The following is a 20,035-nucleotide window of genomic DNA, read 5'->3' as shown; positions in this document are numbered from 1 at the left end:
CAATCTCGAGTCTTCCACATTTTCTATATATCTGCCACCGTAAATCCTACTTTTCAATGTCCCGCAGAGAAAATTGTCCAAAATAGTAAGATGTGGTGATCTTGCAGGCCATCTCATTATCTCGAAATGGATAGACTCCAATTCGAACATTTATTGCGCCATTAATTTTTTGGTGTATATAAATTACTTCATTTCCATTTTCATTACAATTGTAGTGTTCGTTTCAGATGTTGTTATTGCTATCATTTCTTTTCTGCCTATGAAAACATATATTTTTGATGTAGATATATTTCAGATATTAGTCATAAAAGGTTTTCTTATTCGAAGTTCATTGTAAAAAAGGCTCAGAGTAATGGAAAAAATATGAATAGGTAACTAAAAATGAAAAAAAAACACTCGAAAAACTATACGGTACATAGGGAGACGTGAAAGTTGCTATTGTGTTTTTGTTCAACTCAGTCAACCACACATACCTAGAAAGTCGTAGGTCTATGCAGGTCTATTGTTTTTTAGTTTTGAGGTTGGGAATTATAATGTTTCCCTTCATTAATAGTTGAGTTAATGTTGATGATGAATCTCTGTGTAATGAGGCATAAGTAGCTGTGTAAACGAAGAACAAAATCAATCAATTATAATACTTTTAATATTTTTTATTTTTCTGATCGAGTTCCACGACTGATATATTCGGAGAACTACCATCTTCATCATTCTCTTCAACACTATTCCAAGGCTGCACATCTCCGGATCCAAAAATGATATAGAATATATCAGCCAACAAATATAGACCTGCTGTCACGAGAAATATTGTTCTCCATTGTGACTGATTGCTCTGTAAGGAAATAAAAACAATATCAATTTGTTTACTTGCTGAAATGACATATATGAGACGAGAAAACTTCAAAGTGAAAGTAGGTATTAGCAAAATAGTGTGTTCAGAGAAATTGTTGACTTGGACAAACTTACGAATCATGCTTTCAACCAAGAAGGCATTTCTATGGAACGCCGTTTTACTTTTTATTGTCACAAATATTCATTCCTCAATTTATTCAACTAACAATGTATTTGTTTGAATTTAATTGATTCATGCATTTGTGCGACACATTAAAAACGATTGTTCCCAAAATTTGTTCTATTTTAAATGACACTTGATTTAAAATGTTACATGAATTAATTTGTTTGATGAAAAGTTGCGAACAGTTATAATATAGATTCATTGTTTGAAATTTTTGGAAGTAAATGTTTGTCATATATACTTTTTTTCTATCTATCGAATAATTTACTACAATTTCTGTGAAACATGAATAAAATGGTTTGTTGATAATTATAGTTACATGAATTAAAACGATTGTTGATAATTTTAATTCGGCGCTAGCGTCGAATGGATTCTTGCAGAAGCTGAATTTTTAAATCTGGCAACATGATAGTTTAGTGATAGTAACACAATATTCCGTCCGACCGCAGCGCCGAATATAAATTATCAACAATCAATTTAATTCATGTATCACCTAAAAGCAACAATCAAAACAATTCATTTTTACAAAATACCAATAGAAAGTAAAACGGCGTGCCACGCCGTTTAATAAATAATATAATATATAATAGCATAATATATAATACATTGCATACTATACAGCATAATATATAATAAATTGGCGTTCCATTTTCCAATACTCTAAAACAATATTTTTCTTCGGAATCAATAAAAGCTTCAAGTTATTTCATTACTCTTTTTTATTCAAATAACAATTTTATTCATGTAACATTTTAAATCAAGTGTCCTTTAAAATAGAACAAATTTTTCGAACAAATGCATGAGTCAATTAAATTCAAACAAATAAATTGTTAGTTGAATAAATTGAGGAATGAATATTTGTGACAATAAAAAGTAAAACGGCGTTCCATACATTTCCATCATATCATTCGAAAATACCGATAAAACTCAAAAATTCTATCCGAGAACATATAGAGAGAAAATAGAAATTTAAAAACACAGGACTAATTTCAATAGAAAAGAAGAGGCAACCAACATTTAAAAAATCTGGCTACCTGTCCTTAAAGGTATACAAACAAGGTCAGGCAATTCGATTGATTTCATCCAATTTAGTTTCGTTTCATCCTAAGAAATAAAGTTTTTTTCAAGGACAGAACAAAAGCACTAGAGGAAAATCCTCAATACGCTCTTAGAGCGGTGCCTGTGCGAAAGTAGGGATTCACATTGAATTTGGATCGCTGGAGATCAAATCCATTTGGAAAAAAGTTTTTAGGAAGTGTGTTCCACGTAAACGCAATTCCTCAGATGAAAGAGTTCTTGAACAGTGAAGTTCGAGGTGTACTGAGTTGAACCTCAAAACGATGAACCACAGTCCGTCGCGTATTTCTGATATGTACCGCTCTTGGTGGAATCAAATATGCCAAGTCACTTGAACTTAAGAATAAACGAAATCTCGACTTTTAGAAACGATGAAAATCAAGACAAATATATCTCAGTTCCATAGGTACCACCAGTATACGAAGAACTTTGGAAAGTTTCGAGGAACTAGGTATGAAGATGGTATTTAAAACAAGTTATACAATACAGAGCCTTTAGGAAATCCAATAGACAAAGTCGAGAATTCAGAAATTCAATGTAAGGACTGCGATGCAAAATATTATGGACAGACAAAAAGATCTATTAAAGTAAGATATAAGGAACACATAGCACACTTAAAATATGGAAGACCTGAAAAATCAGCAGTCGCCCATCATATTTTGCAACAAAACCATTTCATAGACTTTAGTTCATTGAGATTAGTTAAAACAAGTTAACAACAACAAACATCTAGATGTCTACGATAGTGTAGATATAAGTAAACATAATATTATGAATAACGATGGTGGATCAATACCTAATAGTATACTATATAGCATGTTGAAATAATATGTTAATCAACAAATTTACCTTACTATAAGCTAAGGCCACATTATAAAATTGATTTAATATTAGTAGATAAGGCAACATTGTAAAATTAATTTAGGGCGATTAAGCCGAATTTACCTAACAGAGGTATCTATGGTATAAATAAAGGCAACATTATAAAGCGTGTTTTTTATAGAGGTATAGAACTTTAAGTTGCAATAAAACAACGATGGATTATTCGATTGACATGAATTTTATTTATCCGAAAGATAATCTGGTGGCATTACATTTTAAATATGATTTCTGGCATGACCGCCACGGCTGGCGCGGATGTACTCCAATCTGGACGTCCAATTTTCGATGAATTTTTCCAACATTTGTGGCCGTATATCGGCAATAACACGACGAATGTTGTCTTCCAAATGGTCAAGCGTTTGTGGTTTATCCGCATAGACCAATTACTTTACATAGCCCCACAGAAAGTAGTCTAGCGGTGTTAAATCACAAGATCTTGGAGGCCAATTCACAGGTCCAAAACGTGAAATTAGGCGGTCACCAAACGTGTCTTTCAATAAATCTATTGTGGCACGAGCTGTGTGGCATGTTGCACCGTCTTGTTGAAACCACATCTCCTGGACATCATGGTTATTCAATTCAGGAATGAAAAAGTTAGTAATCATGGCTCTATACCGATCACCATTGACTGTAACGTTCTGGCCACCATCGTTTTTGAAAAAATACGGACCAATGATTCCACCAGCCCATAAAGCGCACCAAACAGTCAGTTTTGTGGAAGTAACGGTGTTTTGACATACACTTGAGGATTACCTTTACTCCAAATGCGACAGTTTTGTTTGTTGACGTAGCCATTCAACCAGAAGTGTGCTTCATCGCTAAACAAAATTTGCTTATGAAAATTGGGAACGGTAATCTCGTTTTAGGCCCATTCGACGAATCTACGCCTTACTTGATGATCGTTTGGCTTCAATTCTTGCACGAGTTGGATTTTGTAAGCACGCAAACCAAGATCCTTCCGCAAAATCTTCCATAAAGTGGATGGACACAGATCCAATTCCTGTGCTCGATGGCGGATGGACTCCTCCGGGTCTTTCTCAATGCTACGCTGTACAGCAGCAAGAGCTTCTTCTGTACGCACCGTACGGCGTCTCTGGGGATGCGAGTTATCAATAAGAGTAATCGTGGTGCGAAAACGTTCCATGGTTAATCTAATTAACTGCTCTGATGGACGATTTTGTCGACGATAAAATGGACGTAGTGTGCGATACGTTTTCCGCACAGAACCATTATTTTCGAAATAAAATTGCACTATTTGCAAGCGTTGTTCAGGCGTGAGTCTATTCATGATGAATTGCCAAACCAAACTAAGAATAAATCACTTGACAGCTGTTAAATCGGTCGCCATCTTGAAAAGTAATGCCAACTTAAAGTTCTATACCTCTATAAAAAACACCCATTATGTGTATTTAGTTTAATTTTCTTTTTGGAGATGATCACTTGGTGATCGAAACACGTGTCTATGTGTTAAAGTAAGGATTTGGTTTTGGAATAAAAATTCAGTAACAAATTGATGTATGTAGTAGTTACTACGTGATATGAAATCATAATGAAGAAAAGAGAAATGGAACTTTCTAAGTTTTTTAGCACTTTTATTTGTAACAGCAGCTTCGTCCTATACGGACATTTTCAAACTTATACAATAAAGAGATAATATTCATTACTACACCAAAGGTTCCACCACAAGTACAATATCTATACTTACTGGGTCAGTAACGATGAATTGAACAATTAACGGGGATATAATGGAGAAAATACTAGTAGAACTATTTGTGATTGCCATGAGTACTCCCGAATGGTTTGGAGATAAATCCACGTGATTGACTTGATAACTACAGAGAGCTCCAGCACTGATACCACCATTGATAATCAGCAAAGCAACAGAATAACTAGCATATTCTTTCGTAATGAACGCTACCATAGTGAGGCTAATTGCTGGAAAAATGGTACCTGAAAAAAACAAGCAACAACTAAAAACATAAACGTGTATGAATTATTTAATCTTGTTGGATAGTCTAAGTATGGACCAGCATTTATGCGTTCCATTCTAAATAAGTTTTCAGTTTGAAAAACCTACAAAAAACTATAGCTCGCCCTTCTTACGCTTCCAACGTAGGCTGTTGCCTAAAAAATTTAGTAGGTGCTGAGCAGATGGTTCTATTGGCCACAAAACATGTATCAACGCAGTAATTTCATGTATGCATTGTTTTTCATAATTTCACCGGCACTTCATAGCAATGTGAAGGCCTGCCAAGAAGAATTTCACCAATTAACTATTCTATACACTGTGTCCGTAAAGTATGGAACAAATTCATTTTTAGCTAAACAGGTCATTTTAAGAAATAACCCTGAAACACGTCGATTTTTGATGTTAATTTACCGTATTTTAAAATAATAATCTAATATACAGGGTGAATTACGTTCGAGTAATGACGTCACCGTCATTTTTTTTAAATGGAACACCCCCATTTTGTCTCAATTTTCGGATTACTCTAGTTGAGCTGATTCCAAAAATGTATCACATGTTGATTTCAATTGGTACAGGGTGGACAAAAATACAGTAGTTGTGTGTGTGCTAATAAAGTAACGCGTAACATTCTTTGTTAGGTAAATTAACAATATTATCCAAAATACTTACTGTCTAGCGGACAGAATATGCTGGAATACATGACTTTATATTAAATGTTCGAACTGCAGCACTTGCTGTATTTGACAGTAACCCAAACAGTAACCCAAATTCTTGTTGAACCTTGTGTATGGTTTCTTGCGTAATATTGTTTATTTCTGTTCGAATTTTCACTTGTACATCTTCAATATTTGCTGGTTTCGTTTTATAAATAACATTCTTCAGATGGCCCCACAGAAAATAATCCAAAGGATTTAAATCTGGTGACCTCGCTGGCCATTCAGTGGGTCCACGTCTACCAATCCACCTGTTCGGAAAAATTTCATCTACGTACCTTCTAACATCTACAGCATAATGTGGAGGTGCACCATCCTGTTGAAATCATAAACTTTCATCAAAACCTCCAGGATTACGTTTGCTGGGAAATAAATTACGTAAAGTAGGTACGAGATACCCCCTTAAAAACTCAAGGTACTTTGCCCCGTTTAAATTACCTTCGATAAAGTAGGGCCCAATGATTCGATTTCGAACAATTCCAGCCCATACATTTACCTTTAGAGGGTATTGTGTATGATGCTCACGCATCCAGTGGGGGTTTTCTTTTGCCCAGTATCTACAATTCTGACGGTTAACCTCACCATTTAACGTGAAAGTGGACTCATCAGAAAAAATAATGTTTTGTATCAAGAGAGGGTCTCAGTGACATTTATCCATCATTTCTTCGCAAAATTGTAGTCGTCTGTCAGGATCATCTTCGTTTAATTCTTGCACAAGTTTGATTTTATAAGGATGCCATTTTTCAAGCTTCAATAGTTTGTGTACCGTTGTTTTGTCAACACCGATTTGGCGACTAACTTTACGAACAGAAGTGTGCGCATCTTCTTCAAAACTCAGTGAAACATCTAATGATGTATCAGCATCATTTGCGTACATTTGCAACCGTACCAGTTTCTCGAAATTTTGTTTCCAGCTTACTGACTGTTGAACGCGTTATAGGTCTTTCTGGATATTTATCATTAAACAAATTGCACACTTCCATCTGAGTTCGCGATCCATACCCAATCATCATAAGTATTTCAATTCTTTGTTTTACACTTAACTCCATTTCTACTTCCAATTAAATCTAAGCAATCATTCGAATATTCACGAATACCAAAAATATTGTAGTACTAAACTGTCACTGAACATCAATAAATTACTAAACAAATAATGATATTTCACAAAAAACTAGACGACTATGTTTTTTATAAATGTAGATAAAAAATAATTTCTTTCATATTCTGTCTGCTAGACCACAAGTACCAAACATGTTTGGAAACAGCTCATTTTTATTACTCTAAACATGTAGCAAACTACGGGGTGTTACATTTAAACCAATTGCCGCTAGACAATAAGTATTTTTGATAATATTGTTAATTTACCTTATAAAGAATGTTACGCGTACTTTATTAGCACACACACAACTACTGTATTTTTGTCCAGCCTGTACCAATTGGAATCAACATGTGATACATTTTTGGAATCAGCTCAGCTAGTGTAATCCGAAAATTGAGACAAAATGGGGGTGTTCCATTTAAAAAAAATGACGGTGACGTCATTACTCGAACGTAATTCACCCTTTATAATAGATTATAATTTTAAAATACGGTAAATTAACATCAAAAATCGATGTGTTTCAGGGTTATTTCTTAAAATGACCTGTTTAGCTAAAAATGAATTTGTTCCATACTTTACGGACACGTGTATGCATCTCCGATGAAAGCTGAGAAAACTCAATTGTAAAATATCGACATACTTACAAGAGGTTCAAAGCATTGCTCCAAAAAAAATAGCTGCGTGCCTAACATTGTTGTCATTTTACTCTCAATATTCAAGAGTTCAGTAAGAAACAGTTGAAATCCTGATCAAATGAATTGCAAAAGTATGGTCAACAATCGAAGCGAGCCCATAATAGTTAAATATGTTCAACTAGCCCGAATAATGTTTAAAGATGAGTCGAAGATACGAATTCTGAATCACATCTATGCACCAGATGTAAAGTCTTCGAACCCACAAATTCAGGATATTTTCGTTTCAATTTTCATTGTGTAGCATTTCATGAGTTCGGACTTCCATTGTCTAATATGATACAAATTGATTTGAAATCCCTGAAAGAATCTATAAAAAAAAGATGACCTAGAAAAATAACAATTATATCAAGCAAAACAAACTGAAATTACTGTTAGATAAAAATACTAGCAGCAATTAAAAATTGAAATAATAATAAGAAATGAAAATAAAAAGTATTAAAAATATGTGTAAATTATAAATTGAAAGATTCCAAGCTAAGTTACTTCACTACATCACAACGAATTGCCATTCTTAAACGTATTCGTTCGACAACAAAGAATCCACCCTAGGTATATGCATAGATATTGAGGGAGCGTTTGATAAAACAACCTTTCCAATAATTACCCAGCAACTACACTCCAGGAATGTACCCCTGGTAGTAGGAGAATGGATACTCCAGATGCTCTCTAGCAGAGCAATAAGTATTAATGTAGAAGACAGCACAGTAAAAGGACTGGTCATGAGGGGATGTTCACAGGAAGGGGTCTTGTCACCCCTTCTCTGGAACATAGTTCTGGATACCCTAATTAATCACCTTAACAAAAATGGATTCTACACAATTGCATACGCAGATGACATAGTTATCTTGCAGACCGGCAAATTTGTAAACACACTGTGCGATAGAGCGCAGGATGGGCTCAAATTAATAGAAACATGGTGTAAGGAACACTCACTGTCGATCATTCCCAAGAAGACTGAGATGGTCCTTTTCACCAGGAAAAGAAGTTTAACGGGCTTAAAACCTCTCGAAATCCGTAAAAGCAAACTAAACTTCTCTGAAGAGGTGAAATACCTTGGTACTATCCTCGACAAGAAGCTAACATGGAACTCTCATCTACAGAGTAGAGCAAAAAGAGCATAGGTGGCTTATGAGCAATGTCGGAGGACAGTGGGACGTGCATGGGGTCTTTCACCCCGTGTAGTCGCCTGGATCTACACTGCAATAATAAGACCTATGTTAACGTACGGAGCCATTGCATGGGGACCGAAAGTTCTACAAGCAACGGCCATCCAAAAATCATATCAAATACAGCGACTGGCTTGTTTAAACATCACAGGAGCCATGAGAACAACACCAACCGCGGCAATGGAATTAATCACGGGTCTGACCCCTCTGGATCTGTACGTTAAGGAGGTTGCGTCAATGGCCATGGTACGATTGCGCACGGCTGGTGTAAACCTCGAAGTAGGAATGGGTCAATTGAGGCTGGGCCTATGGCGGGAAGCGCTTACTGCGCAACCTCTGCTGCAGGCAACAAGTGATGCAATTGAACCCAGGTTTGTGTTTAATAAACCCTACAAAATACAAATTAGGCAGGACACAGAGTCAGATGCTACAAATGCAATACGGATTTATACAGATGGCTCAAAAACCAAAGAAGGCTCAGGATGTGGAGTGTACTCCAGATCACTAAGCCTAAGGATTAAGTGGGGAATGGGAAGAAATACCAGCGTGGTCCAAACAGAATTGGCTGGTATCTCAATCGCCACAAAAGAAATAACCAAGAAAAGAATTTCTGGCAAAAACATAACAATCTGCACTGATAGCAGACAAGCACTATTAGCCTTGAACAGACACCGTGTTACTTCAGGGCTCGCACTAGAGTGCCACCAAGATTTAGCCAAAGCCTCGTTAGATAATAACATTATCCTAAGGTGGGTTAAAGGGCACGACAGGAGTAAAGGTAATCGCATTGCCGACTCTTTAGCCAAGGAAGCGGCTGGACTAAGAATTTTAGGACCCAGTGGCACCCACAGCCTGATGACTTCGACAATTGCGGAACTAGTCAAATGTTACACCCATGGCTCAATCCTTAAAGAGATGGAATGGAATCAAAGGATGTAATCTTGCCAGGAACACCTTATGCGACCCTGGGAAGCTGGCGCCGAAGAAATATCTGGCGATGACCAGGAAAAATCTACGCCTTACAGAAGGATTTCTGACTGGCCACTGTCAGCTAAGGAAACACCTACATAATATGGGGCTAGTGGACACACCTTAGGCTACAATGGGTCACATGTGGCCTAAGTGCGTGGGCTTACACTCACCCTCCCTACTCTAAAGATACACATACAGAAACGTATTCGTAAAGAGGACACTAAATGGGAAACTTCTGTATCCCGAAAACCCAATCACATGGGACAGTATTGAACCAGGAATTCAACCACCTTCAATCGACTAAGAAAGGAATCATCAATACTCTAGTTGCATTTTCCCGATACCCTGCGAGTGCGGAGAGTCCTACATCAGTAAAACTAAGAGATCATTGAAAGTTCACATTACCGAGTACAAAAAACACACACAACGAGAAGAAACCAGCAAATCAGAACATGTGGAAACCTCTAATCAAGCGGAACACGACCAATTCCAGCCAAACGGTCAGCTCCCGCTAAAACCGACGAAGCGGAGAGAGGGAAGAAGGGATAAGTGAGAGCTTTGGAATGACCTATAAATAGTCAGATCTCGGAGGAATAAGTCCTCTTAGACATTTCGAAGGCTTTCGACCGAGTATAGTACGAAGGCTTTCTACACAAACTAGTCGTGTTCGACCAGGGCCTGATTCGGTGGATTGGGTCTTTCCTGAAAGACAGAACATTTCAGGTTGGAGTAGAGGGTTCCCTGTCTGACAAGAGAGATCCTCGCTGGAGTACCACAGGGAGTTGTGCTCTCTCTCACGTTATACTCGCTCTTCACCAGCGACCTCCCAAGGTCCAAGCGTGTAAAGGTGTCTCTCTACGCCGATGATACGTCTCTTCTCTCATCTTCCATGGGTCGGGAGCTCGGGATCGTCTACATGTAACGCGCATTGGAGAGCTGGTACGTCGAGTGGAAGATCCGAGTGAACTCGGATCGCGATGGGAAGAACGATATCTTCTCCGGCTAGGAAAGTGAGGGTCTCTGGAAGGGGTATCAACTGGCAGCGCGGGTAAAGTACCTCGGCCTTCTAATTGAATCCGTCAAAACTAGGATCGGGGGTCGGATCAGAAGTCTGTGCCCTCTGATCAATAGAAGATTCAAAATGAGTCTAAAGAACAAAATCACCATCGATAATACGATGTTCAAGCCTGTCTCATGTATGCTTCAGGCGTCTGGAGTCAAGCAGCTCCGTCTAATATCTCCATTCTGGAGAGATTACAAAACAAGCTAATACGGATGATTGTGAATGCTCCGTGGTTCGTGCGGAACGAAGCCATCAGCATAGATTTGCAGCTGCCTTCCATTCAGCAGTCCATTCAGTTGAGGAAACGGCGAGTTTTTCATTGCGCAGAAACTCACGAAAATCCATATTCTAAAAACACTTAATTGTGTAATTTTTCACTAGATAGTTTTACAAAAACGCAACACGTGTTTCGCCATACAATGACTTCCTGGGGCGTGTCTTAATAACTAATTCTACACATTAAATGCTATAATATACCTTATTCTACAATTTGAAGTACCTGAATTTCAAGTACCTGATTTTTCACCTAAGTTTGTAATGAATTTAATTACCTGAGCTTATGTTCCATTTTCCACATTTGAAAAAATATTCAGTAACGGAGAGTTATTTAATTCTAATTGATCATTCAGTAAATAACCCGAATTCCTGAATCTATTGATTTCTAAACATTCTAGAAGATTGAGTTTCAAACTCTTCTCTTCTAAATGTAACACATCGTATTCATGATTGAACTCATGTTCTACTGCTAATAGGTGGTTTGCAAATGTGGAATTGGTCCTTCTATTTACAAAACTACTTCTATGCTCTTTAATTCTTTGGGAAAATGTTCTTCCAGTTTGGCCAATATACAGTTTTGGACAAGAGGCACAAGTCAGCCTATATGTATACTCCTGATCTATCCAACAACGAAGTTTTGTCTTTAATGTTTTTAATAAATTTACTTAGATTATTATTCGTTCTGTAAGCTACGTTTACGCCTTCTTTTTTCAAAAAACGGACAATATTCCTGGTTGGTTCACCCAAATATGCCAATGTCCTATAACCGACGTTATCGCATCTTGAATATGGGTAGACCAAGTCCATGGCTTGCTTTTGAAGTTTTTTGGTAAGAATGGCGTTTATAATATCTACTTTGTAACCGTTATCAACCGCGATTTGTTTGATCAAATTCAGCTCTTTCTGGAACTCTCTATCAGACAGTGGAATATTCAATAATCTGTGAAGCATACTATTGAATGAAGCAACTTTATGCTGGTAAGGGTGTGTGGAGGAATTATGTATGATAATGTCTGGGTACAATGGTTTGTGGAAAATTGCAAATTCATGTTTATTGTTATTTTTCGTAATGGTTAAGTCAAGGTAATTTATTGAATTATTTACCTTCCTCTCAGTGGTGAATTTTATTGACGGGTGGATAGAATTGGCATATTAAATGAACTTGCCTAATTACCTATCGGTACTAGTAAAACATACTAAGATATCATCTACGTATCTGTACCAGTACAAAAAACTGTTAGCTATCTGATTATTATGGATTTCATACTCTACGTTATCCATGAAAATTTCCGCCAGCAAGGGACTCAAAGGGTTCTTCATTATTAGTCCTTCATTGCATGAATAGAATTTTTCGTCAACCTGGAAATAATTTTGAGATAGACAAATGGTAAGTGAATCTACAATTTCCTGTTTCATCAGTGGATTCACGTGGTTTTCATCTAAAAGGCACTCAACTAGTCCAATTGTTTCAATTGGCGGAATACTGGGATATACATTTTAGACATCAAACGATATTAATTTTTCGTTATCCGGAAGAATTACGTTTTAAATATTATCCACTAATTGATAATTATTATTTATACTGAATTTTGGCTTGAAATTGGTATAGGTTTTAATCAATTTAATCAAGATTTCTGAGATTTTTACGGTAGGTGCCGTTACAAACGACACCACTGGTCTAATCGGGAAATCGGTTTTGTGTAATTTAATAAGGGAAGTTTTGGTGGTTGTGGATTCATGATCAATGCTCTACATTTATCCTTTCCATTCATAACCAATTCTATTGTTTTGAGAGTTTCTTTATTCTCATCTAGTGTTGATATTTCTATTTCATGCTTTTATGGTTGTTGCTTGTATTTTATTTCACAGTTATTTCAGTTTTTTGCCTAATGTTATTGTTATTTTTCAGCTAATCTTTTTAATTTTCCACAGATTCTTTCAGGGTTTTCAAATCAATTTATATTATATTAGACAATGTTAGGAATCACACGTTAAAAGGTAAGACCTCGTTAATCCTTAGCTCGCACAAGTTTCGACTTCTGAGGGTTGTTGTTCGTAGAGGTGCGACAGCTGGTTAACGGAAAAACAGATTTTTTTTTAATGGAAGTCCAAACTTCAATGTCTAGTAAAATTGCGGGCTGTTTTGGCCGCGCTTTGGTTCATTTCGAATTCGTAAAGAAAAATTGGCCAAAAATCGCTTCACGACATCATGTAGTAAGGGGCTGAAAAATGGCAGAAAATCGAAATTTGGATATTTTGAAACAACGTAATAGTTCTGATAACCCAACTGAATTGTACCTACCTAATTTCACATGATGAAACTCACCTACAGTATTAAAAATTTTTCTTGCAACAGTTCTCGAAACCATGTTGTTATTTATCATCCAGTCACAGATGGGACTAAAAGTAAGTGAACAAATCAACATCGCCACATATGGTGCTGCAGAAAACAAACTGTTCTGTAAAAGAAAAAAACGAATGAATATGTTAGCTCCGATTGGAGTACGACGGGGGACTATTTATATTTCGGGAACTGGCAACACTGATGTCGACGGGTAAAATGTGGCAACATCATAATAAAGTTTGACATCTTAGCAAAAACGTATTCACAACGTTTTGATGTACAGCTGCTGGACTGAGTCATGGCCGGTGAGAAGCCCCTCCCTCAAGATGTGCAGTAGATTTGTAGAAATATGTTACCAGTCTGTTAGATTATTCAAGCCGTAAATATCCAAATTCAGGACTGTATTCAGTTAGTGATGGAGTTTAAAAGTAGACTGCATAAACATATTTTAAATAGTCAAACTCGTGAAGACACGGTACGATTTCTCCCACCCGCCACGACTCAGTTCGGTAGCTGTACAAGTGCTATTTGTTTTGTTTACAGTGAGTTTAGAAAATCAATTTGCCTTTGACGTTGGATTAGTTTTCACAACTTTCGACGTGGATTATCCCAACAAGAATATATAGATGAACCTAGTTCTTTGTATAGCGATAAAGTATTATCAAAAACCACAGTATATCGCTGGTATAGTGAATTCAATCGTGGTCGTAGTTCGGTCGCCGACGAATTCCGTGAAAGTCGTCCAAAATCGGTTGTTGAGCCACAAAACATCCATGTACTGCGTGAACTGGTAGTACAAGATCGTCATGTGATATATTGTGAGATAGAGGCTGTAATAACTACGGTAGATTCTATTCTTTCAACAGTATTATTAACGTACAAAAATTAAAAAGATCTGAATTGTGGAATTAGATTTCTTAACCGAGAAATCGTCGTGAAATCCCACTAGTGCCTAGAAGATGACAGTACTACCAACTGTCGAAAGCGCTCGCAGATAATTAATAGAAGATATAAAGCTTCAAATCCTTTTTGTAGAATTTAATATTGAAAAACTCAAAATAAAAGAAAATTAGTTGCATCAATCAAAAAATATATATATATATATATATATATATATATATATATATATATATATATATATATAACATATATATATATATATATATATATATATATATAACAGTCTAGCAATCCTTGGTAACCCTCTTGCTATTGCCGTGATTGTTTTATTTAAGTAAAATTTGAGCTGCTGTCACCAGACGCAGATTTCTCCACATCAAACTTTGGATGTCAGGCAATTTCGTGCCGATCGCACGAAGTCCGGTCTTTTTGAAATCTGATCATTTGGTATATCTACTTATATGCTCTCTCATTGTATGGTTCCAGAACGATGCCGAATATTCTCTAACTGAATTTTAATGTTAGATGCTTTTCACTTCTCGATAGATTGACAAAGAAGTCTCTGATTTGATTTTATTTTCTTAATTTCATCTTATTCTAAGAGGATGGCATTTTTTTCAGTCCAAGAGAAAATGAAAGTCCAAGGTTTCATAAATAAAGTATAATGAGTAAAACAAAGACTCCATGGACAGAATAAGAACCGCCAATTTGACCATGCTATTAACTATTAATTTAACCTGTTAAACAACTACAAACGTACCAACTCAGTGCAGACTGTAGAGAGAGTGGTGTACAACTTTGAATTTGTGCCCTTTTTTTGTAATTGTAATATGAACTCTAGCTAAACAATCAACACTAGGAACCCAACAATATATAACCTTTTTGCAAATAGGAAGTGAACTCAGACAAAATAATATGTGAACTCTCTCTCAAATATCAACAGGTTAGTAAAAAAACAAACACTCACATAACGCCTCTTTGGTGGTTCATGTATGTGTCTTCAACATCAACACTTTTACTTTCAACTCTCCTGTACCCATTACCGGTTTATATTTCACTAACGATTTCACGTAAATTTCGCACCACGCGCTTAGAAACAAAGTAACTTCCCTGTTTAGGCCACCTTCTTCAACCTCGAAGGCTGAGGGATGAGACCCCCGATCTCGTCTCGACGGGCTCCGGTGACCGACTATTTGTGTCTCCCCCAAAAAACTCCCAAGCCCTCGCTAGCAACTCCCAAAGTTAGCAACAAGAACCTCATCTCAGCGTTTTTGACCTTCCCAAGCATATGATCATCGGTAGGATGTAATATATTCATTTGTTTAGTCTAGCCCAACTTGTACATTACCTACAGTCTGTCCTGGTTTTTTTCATGAACTTTTTCCAAGAGTATCTAGCTAACCAACACATCGACAGCTATGCTTTCAATTGAATGACCTAAATATCAAAATCATGTAATGATGTGCATAACCCTTGGCGGCAGGAGGCACATTACCTAGTCGTTTTTTAATAAAGTCTATGTTTCTGGGTGAGCGTCAATCCACTAACATCGCGGAGGGCGTTCCTCACCGCCTCCTCTCGGCGGGGAGGCGGTGAAATCACTTTGCTACTCTACCCTTGAGGTAGAGGTGAAATGTAGGCATGTAGATAGTTTATTTTAATGAAAAAGATGTTTGCTTTTGCTTTTTGCTTTCTACATGACCACAACGACGCTCAAAGGTCCGACAGTCATAAAGTACTTCAAACGCTTTTTTCATCTGGGAAAATATCGACACTCGGTTAGTGAAAATTACCCAATACGAACCGCCAATTCTTCAGTCCACGTCAAATAGTTGGCAGCGGCTGAATTTATTTGTAATGGTTTTTTTTGGCCTTTGAGAGCGCCGACACCTTTGAGTATGCACAATACCGTTTACTTCGACTATACCCGCCTAGTCGAGCACAAGTGGAGTTGCCAATTGGAAGAGACCGAGAAGTCTGCAGTCGCTTGCACTGTCCGACGGGGAACACTAGATCCTGTTCGAAAATAACGAGAGTCTAGCCACATCGAATCATTATTCAAAAAGAATATATTTGGAAGTCATAGAAATACACAAACACAAGAGAACTTCAACAGAAAGGAAGAGAGAACATATCTACAATCTTGAACACAGCATTGAAAAGCGCTAAAACGAAGCCAAGTCACCCAAATCGCGCGGGAAGTACGCGCGAACCCACCATTACAGAAAGTGTACAAAAAATCAGCACTATAAATGGCACGGCAAAAATGAGAGCTTCAGTTTCAGTTGACACGTCAAGAATAGTACTTCAACTACGCCACCGAAGATAACTGCCGCAGTTGCAGTCGAAACGTTTGGAGATTGTAACCAAAGTAGACCACGGCAAAACCCGGAAACCAAAACACAAAAAGAGTACTGAAGAAGAAGAATAAGAGGAAACAAAGAGCTGAGAGTGACATTGAAACAAAAAACAAATATATGATGGAATCGGCCGATACTTGATGAAAATCCATAACTAACGTATTCCAAAAACACTTTATTGTGAGATTTTCACTAAATTGTTTTACAAAAACGCAACACGTGTTTCGCCATACAATGGCTTCATCTGGCGTGTCTTTCAACTGTTTCAATGTTGAAAGACACGCCAGATGAAGCCATTGTATGGCGAAACACGTGTTGCGTTTTTGTAAAACAATTTAGTGAAAATCTCAAAAAAAACAAAGAAAACAGAAAAACATAAACGTATACAACATGATGCAAAACCAGAAAAAAAGGGCCCGTAACATAAGAAAAAGAAAGACAAAGAGAGAGATCTATATTTTTATTTGAAAAATCACCTATTACGTTCCCCAACTTTCTTTGCTGGTTTATCGCAAATGTTCAACAGTAGGAACACGGAAAATGGAATATATTCGGTTATTTCAAAAGTTTTGTCCGTTTTCATGAGTCTATTTCAAACTGTAATACTTATATCGAAATAAGCGCACTTTTGCCAACGTAACACAACTCAAATAATTTCGTCAGCATAAAAATTGTGTCCTCAGGATTCGTTCAAGTCGACGAAGGCCGTTTTTGCCTGATACTGATTGGCGAAAATTCTACTGGTGATAAATTTATCGAAGTGCTTCAAAAGCTGGTAGTCGATTGGCGAGAGATCTGGGGAGTATGGCGGGTGGAGCAGAACTTCGACGCTCAATTCGTTGAATTTTCGGGCAGTGATTTGTGAAACCTGCTGACGGGCTTTGTTGTGGAATAGAATCGGACCTCTTCTGTTGTCCAGTGCTGGCTACTGCTGACACAATTTTCGGTACATTTTGTCGATTTCCTTACAATAGGACTCTACTGTGATGATTTGATGATATGGAGCTACTGAAAACCACGGACAAAACTTTTTAAAAAACCAGCAAAAAAAAAAGACTTCGTCCCACTTCGTACTGGATTTATTGAAACGTATACGTGATATCTTTCCACATTTTCATGTACTTGTCCGATCAAATGAGACCAAAAAATAAGAGTAAAGCTACCTAAATTTCCACTACGCTGAAAATCAGAAAGTTTGTTTAAAATATGATTAAAAATAAAATTTCAAAGTTCCCCATCTTTCTCCTGTATGGAAAAAATTTTATTCAAGGTCAAAGGACAAAAAAATGAGTTTTTCGCGATTTTCAGCAAAACGGTAAGTTTTATCATAAAAATACTTCAGACAGAAATTGTAGACCATAAAATTACATACAAAAATGTATCAACACTTTTTTCCTACGAGCCACCGTTTTTGAGATATAACGATTCAAAAAGTTGTGAAAGTTGTAATCGTCATAATATGCATGAGTTCGCCACGTATATACATCTCTGTAGTTGTAATATATCTTAAAATATTTTTCTATCGGTTATTGTAACTTATACTTAAAATATAAAATATACAAAAGTTATAACTATAAGAATACCAATGTTGAAAGAAAAATTTACTGCTGAAAATATATTGGTAAAACAAGCTAATAATGATGCTGATGTATTGATAATTGAAACAGCAATAGAGCAATTCAATTTGACAAATAAAACTATTGTTGTTGGTGAAGATGTAGACTTACTCGTACTTCTTACTGCTCGAACTCCAAGTGAAAAAACTATTTTCTTCTTAAAACCAGGAAAAGCCCAACATCAATCGGAAATATATTCATTAAAAAGTTTAACTACTTTTGCAAATTTTCAAAATCATGTACTATTTTTACACGCAATAACTGGCTGTGATACGACATTTGCAGTTTACAGGAGACGGATAAAACAGTTTTCAAAATGTTTAAAAAACAAAATTGCTGCTGAAGTTTTTAAAAGTAGTGATTCAACTCGACAAGAAATTATCACTAACGGCATTCACTTTCTTCTTTCTATGTACGGAGCTCCAAAAAAAACTACCAGCTTAGATAAGTATAGATATGCATGTTTCGTTGAAAATGCCAAAAGTAAAAAACGAGTACAATTACCTTGTCTTCCTCCAACCTCAGTTGCTGCTCATCAAAATCTTTTTCGGGTATATTACCAAGTTCAAGTGTTCTCTGGGATGTACACATTGTCAAGGCCGGTCGTGCTCTAATATTGAATCACCAACAGTGGAGGATCCGTTTGATTCCAACGAGGCGACATGGGATACATCGCTGTTAACGCAGTTTACTTGTACTCAGGATGAAGATGAAGAAGAACAAGACGATCAAGAACAAGAAGATCAAGAAGAAGAATTTGAAAGTTACGACTTGACGATTAAATTTCACTACTTTTTTAACTCAAATTGCTTTTATCTTTTCAATTTTCGCTAATATTCATTATTTTAAAATAGTTTCAAATTAAACAGGATCACAACTAACCCGTGGAATTGGCCTACTGGGGAAACCACGTTGAAAAAACGAACTAAGTACACTACCTTCTAGGTGGCGTGGAAACGTGTGCATATTATAACGATTACAACTTTTACAACTTTTTGAATCGTTATATCTCAAAAACGGTGGCTCGTAGGAAAACATATTTTTGTAGAAAATTTTTGATCAACAATTTTTTTCTGAAGTGTTTTTACAATAAAACTTACCGTTTTGCTCAAAATCGCGAAAAGCTCATTTTTTTGACTTTTGACCTTGAATAAAACTTTTTCCATACAGGGGAAAGACGGGGAACTTTGAAATTTTATTTTACACAATTTTACTGATTTTCAGCTTGGTGGGAATTTAGGTAACTTCGAATGTCTAAATTGACCGGACTATACCTATCCAAATAACGGAACTGACTTTCTTTTTGTGTAATGTGTAGAAGGTATCATCTGCATAAAATATACAATGCATTTTTACTAATATTGTTCCATAAAATAGCTTTTGTTTCAAGTTTTCACAAATTAGTGTTATAAAATTACTACAAAAATCAATTTCTCTGGATCAACCTTCAAAAAACATCAACAACGCTCACCAATTTTGGAGTTTATTGAAAATCAAAATTGTCGGAGTTTTCAGTTAATCTGAATGTAACATATTTTTGAGAAGAACCCAATATCCAATACATTTTTCTAAAATATTAAATAAAAATTATATAATTCATTTGTACTTACAGATTTTATATCGTAGTCAAAAATGTTCGATAAATATCTAGGTGTCTGTGTGAGGAGAACAGAACTCCCCCAGTTTGCTCCTACAAATGCAAGCGTCACAGAATAAAATGGAGGGGATAAAAAAATTGCTTTCCACGGGGTCTTGTGAATCTGTAATGAAAAAAATTAAAAATTTTTGCTGGTAGTTTACACAAATCAAGCACAACTAGTTCGATTTTCTAGCTGACAATTTCCTTCATAATTTTTTCTCGAATATGTACGTTTCAACTGAATAACGTGGC

General features: G+C 36.3%; 1 protein-coding gene across 1 annotated transcript in view; it reads right to left on the bottom strand.

Moving 5' to 3' along the window:
• Nucleotides 1-614: 614 nt before the first annotated feature.
• The window catches only part of LOC111515948 (putative inorganic phosphate cotransporter), a 39,302-nt gene continuing 19,881 nt past the window's right edge, over nucleotides 615-20,035 (bottom strand). Inside the window, exons 5-8 of the mRNA XM_074184680.1 lie at nucleotides 19,755-19,904; nucleotides 13,251-13,383; nucleotides 4,677-4,921; nucleotides 615-829 (exon numbers count right to left, since the gene is read on the bottom strand). Of these exons, the coding sequence (XP_074040781.1) occupies nucleotides 641-829; nucleotides 4,677-4,921; nucleotides 13,251-13,383; nucleotides 19,755-19,904 (717 nt within the window). The 3' untranslated portion in view covers nucleotides 615-640. The remainder of the gene's footprint in view (nucleotides 830-4,676; nucleotides 4,922-13,250; nucleotides 13,384-19,754; nucleotides 19,905-20,035) is intronic.

This window comes from Leptinotarsa decemlineata, unplaced genomic scaffold, assembly GCF_025532065.1.
Source record: "Leptinotarsa decemlineata unplaced genomic scaffold, Ldec_3_MD MMD2_tig00026358_RagTag_RagTag, whole genome shotgun sequence".
Classification (NCBI taxonomy): Eukaryota; Metazoa; Arthropoda; class Insecta; order Coleoptera; family Chrysomelidae; genus Leptinotarsa; species Leptinotarsa decemlineata.
The sequence above is the reverse complement of the archived record's forward strand: the minus strand, read 5'-3'. Positions and strand labels throughout refer to the sequence as shown.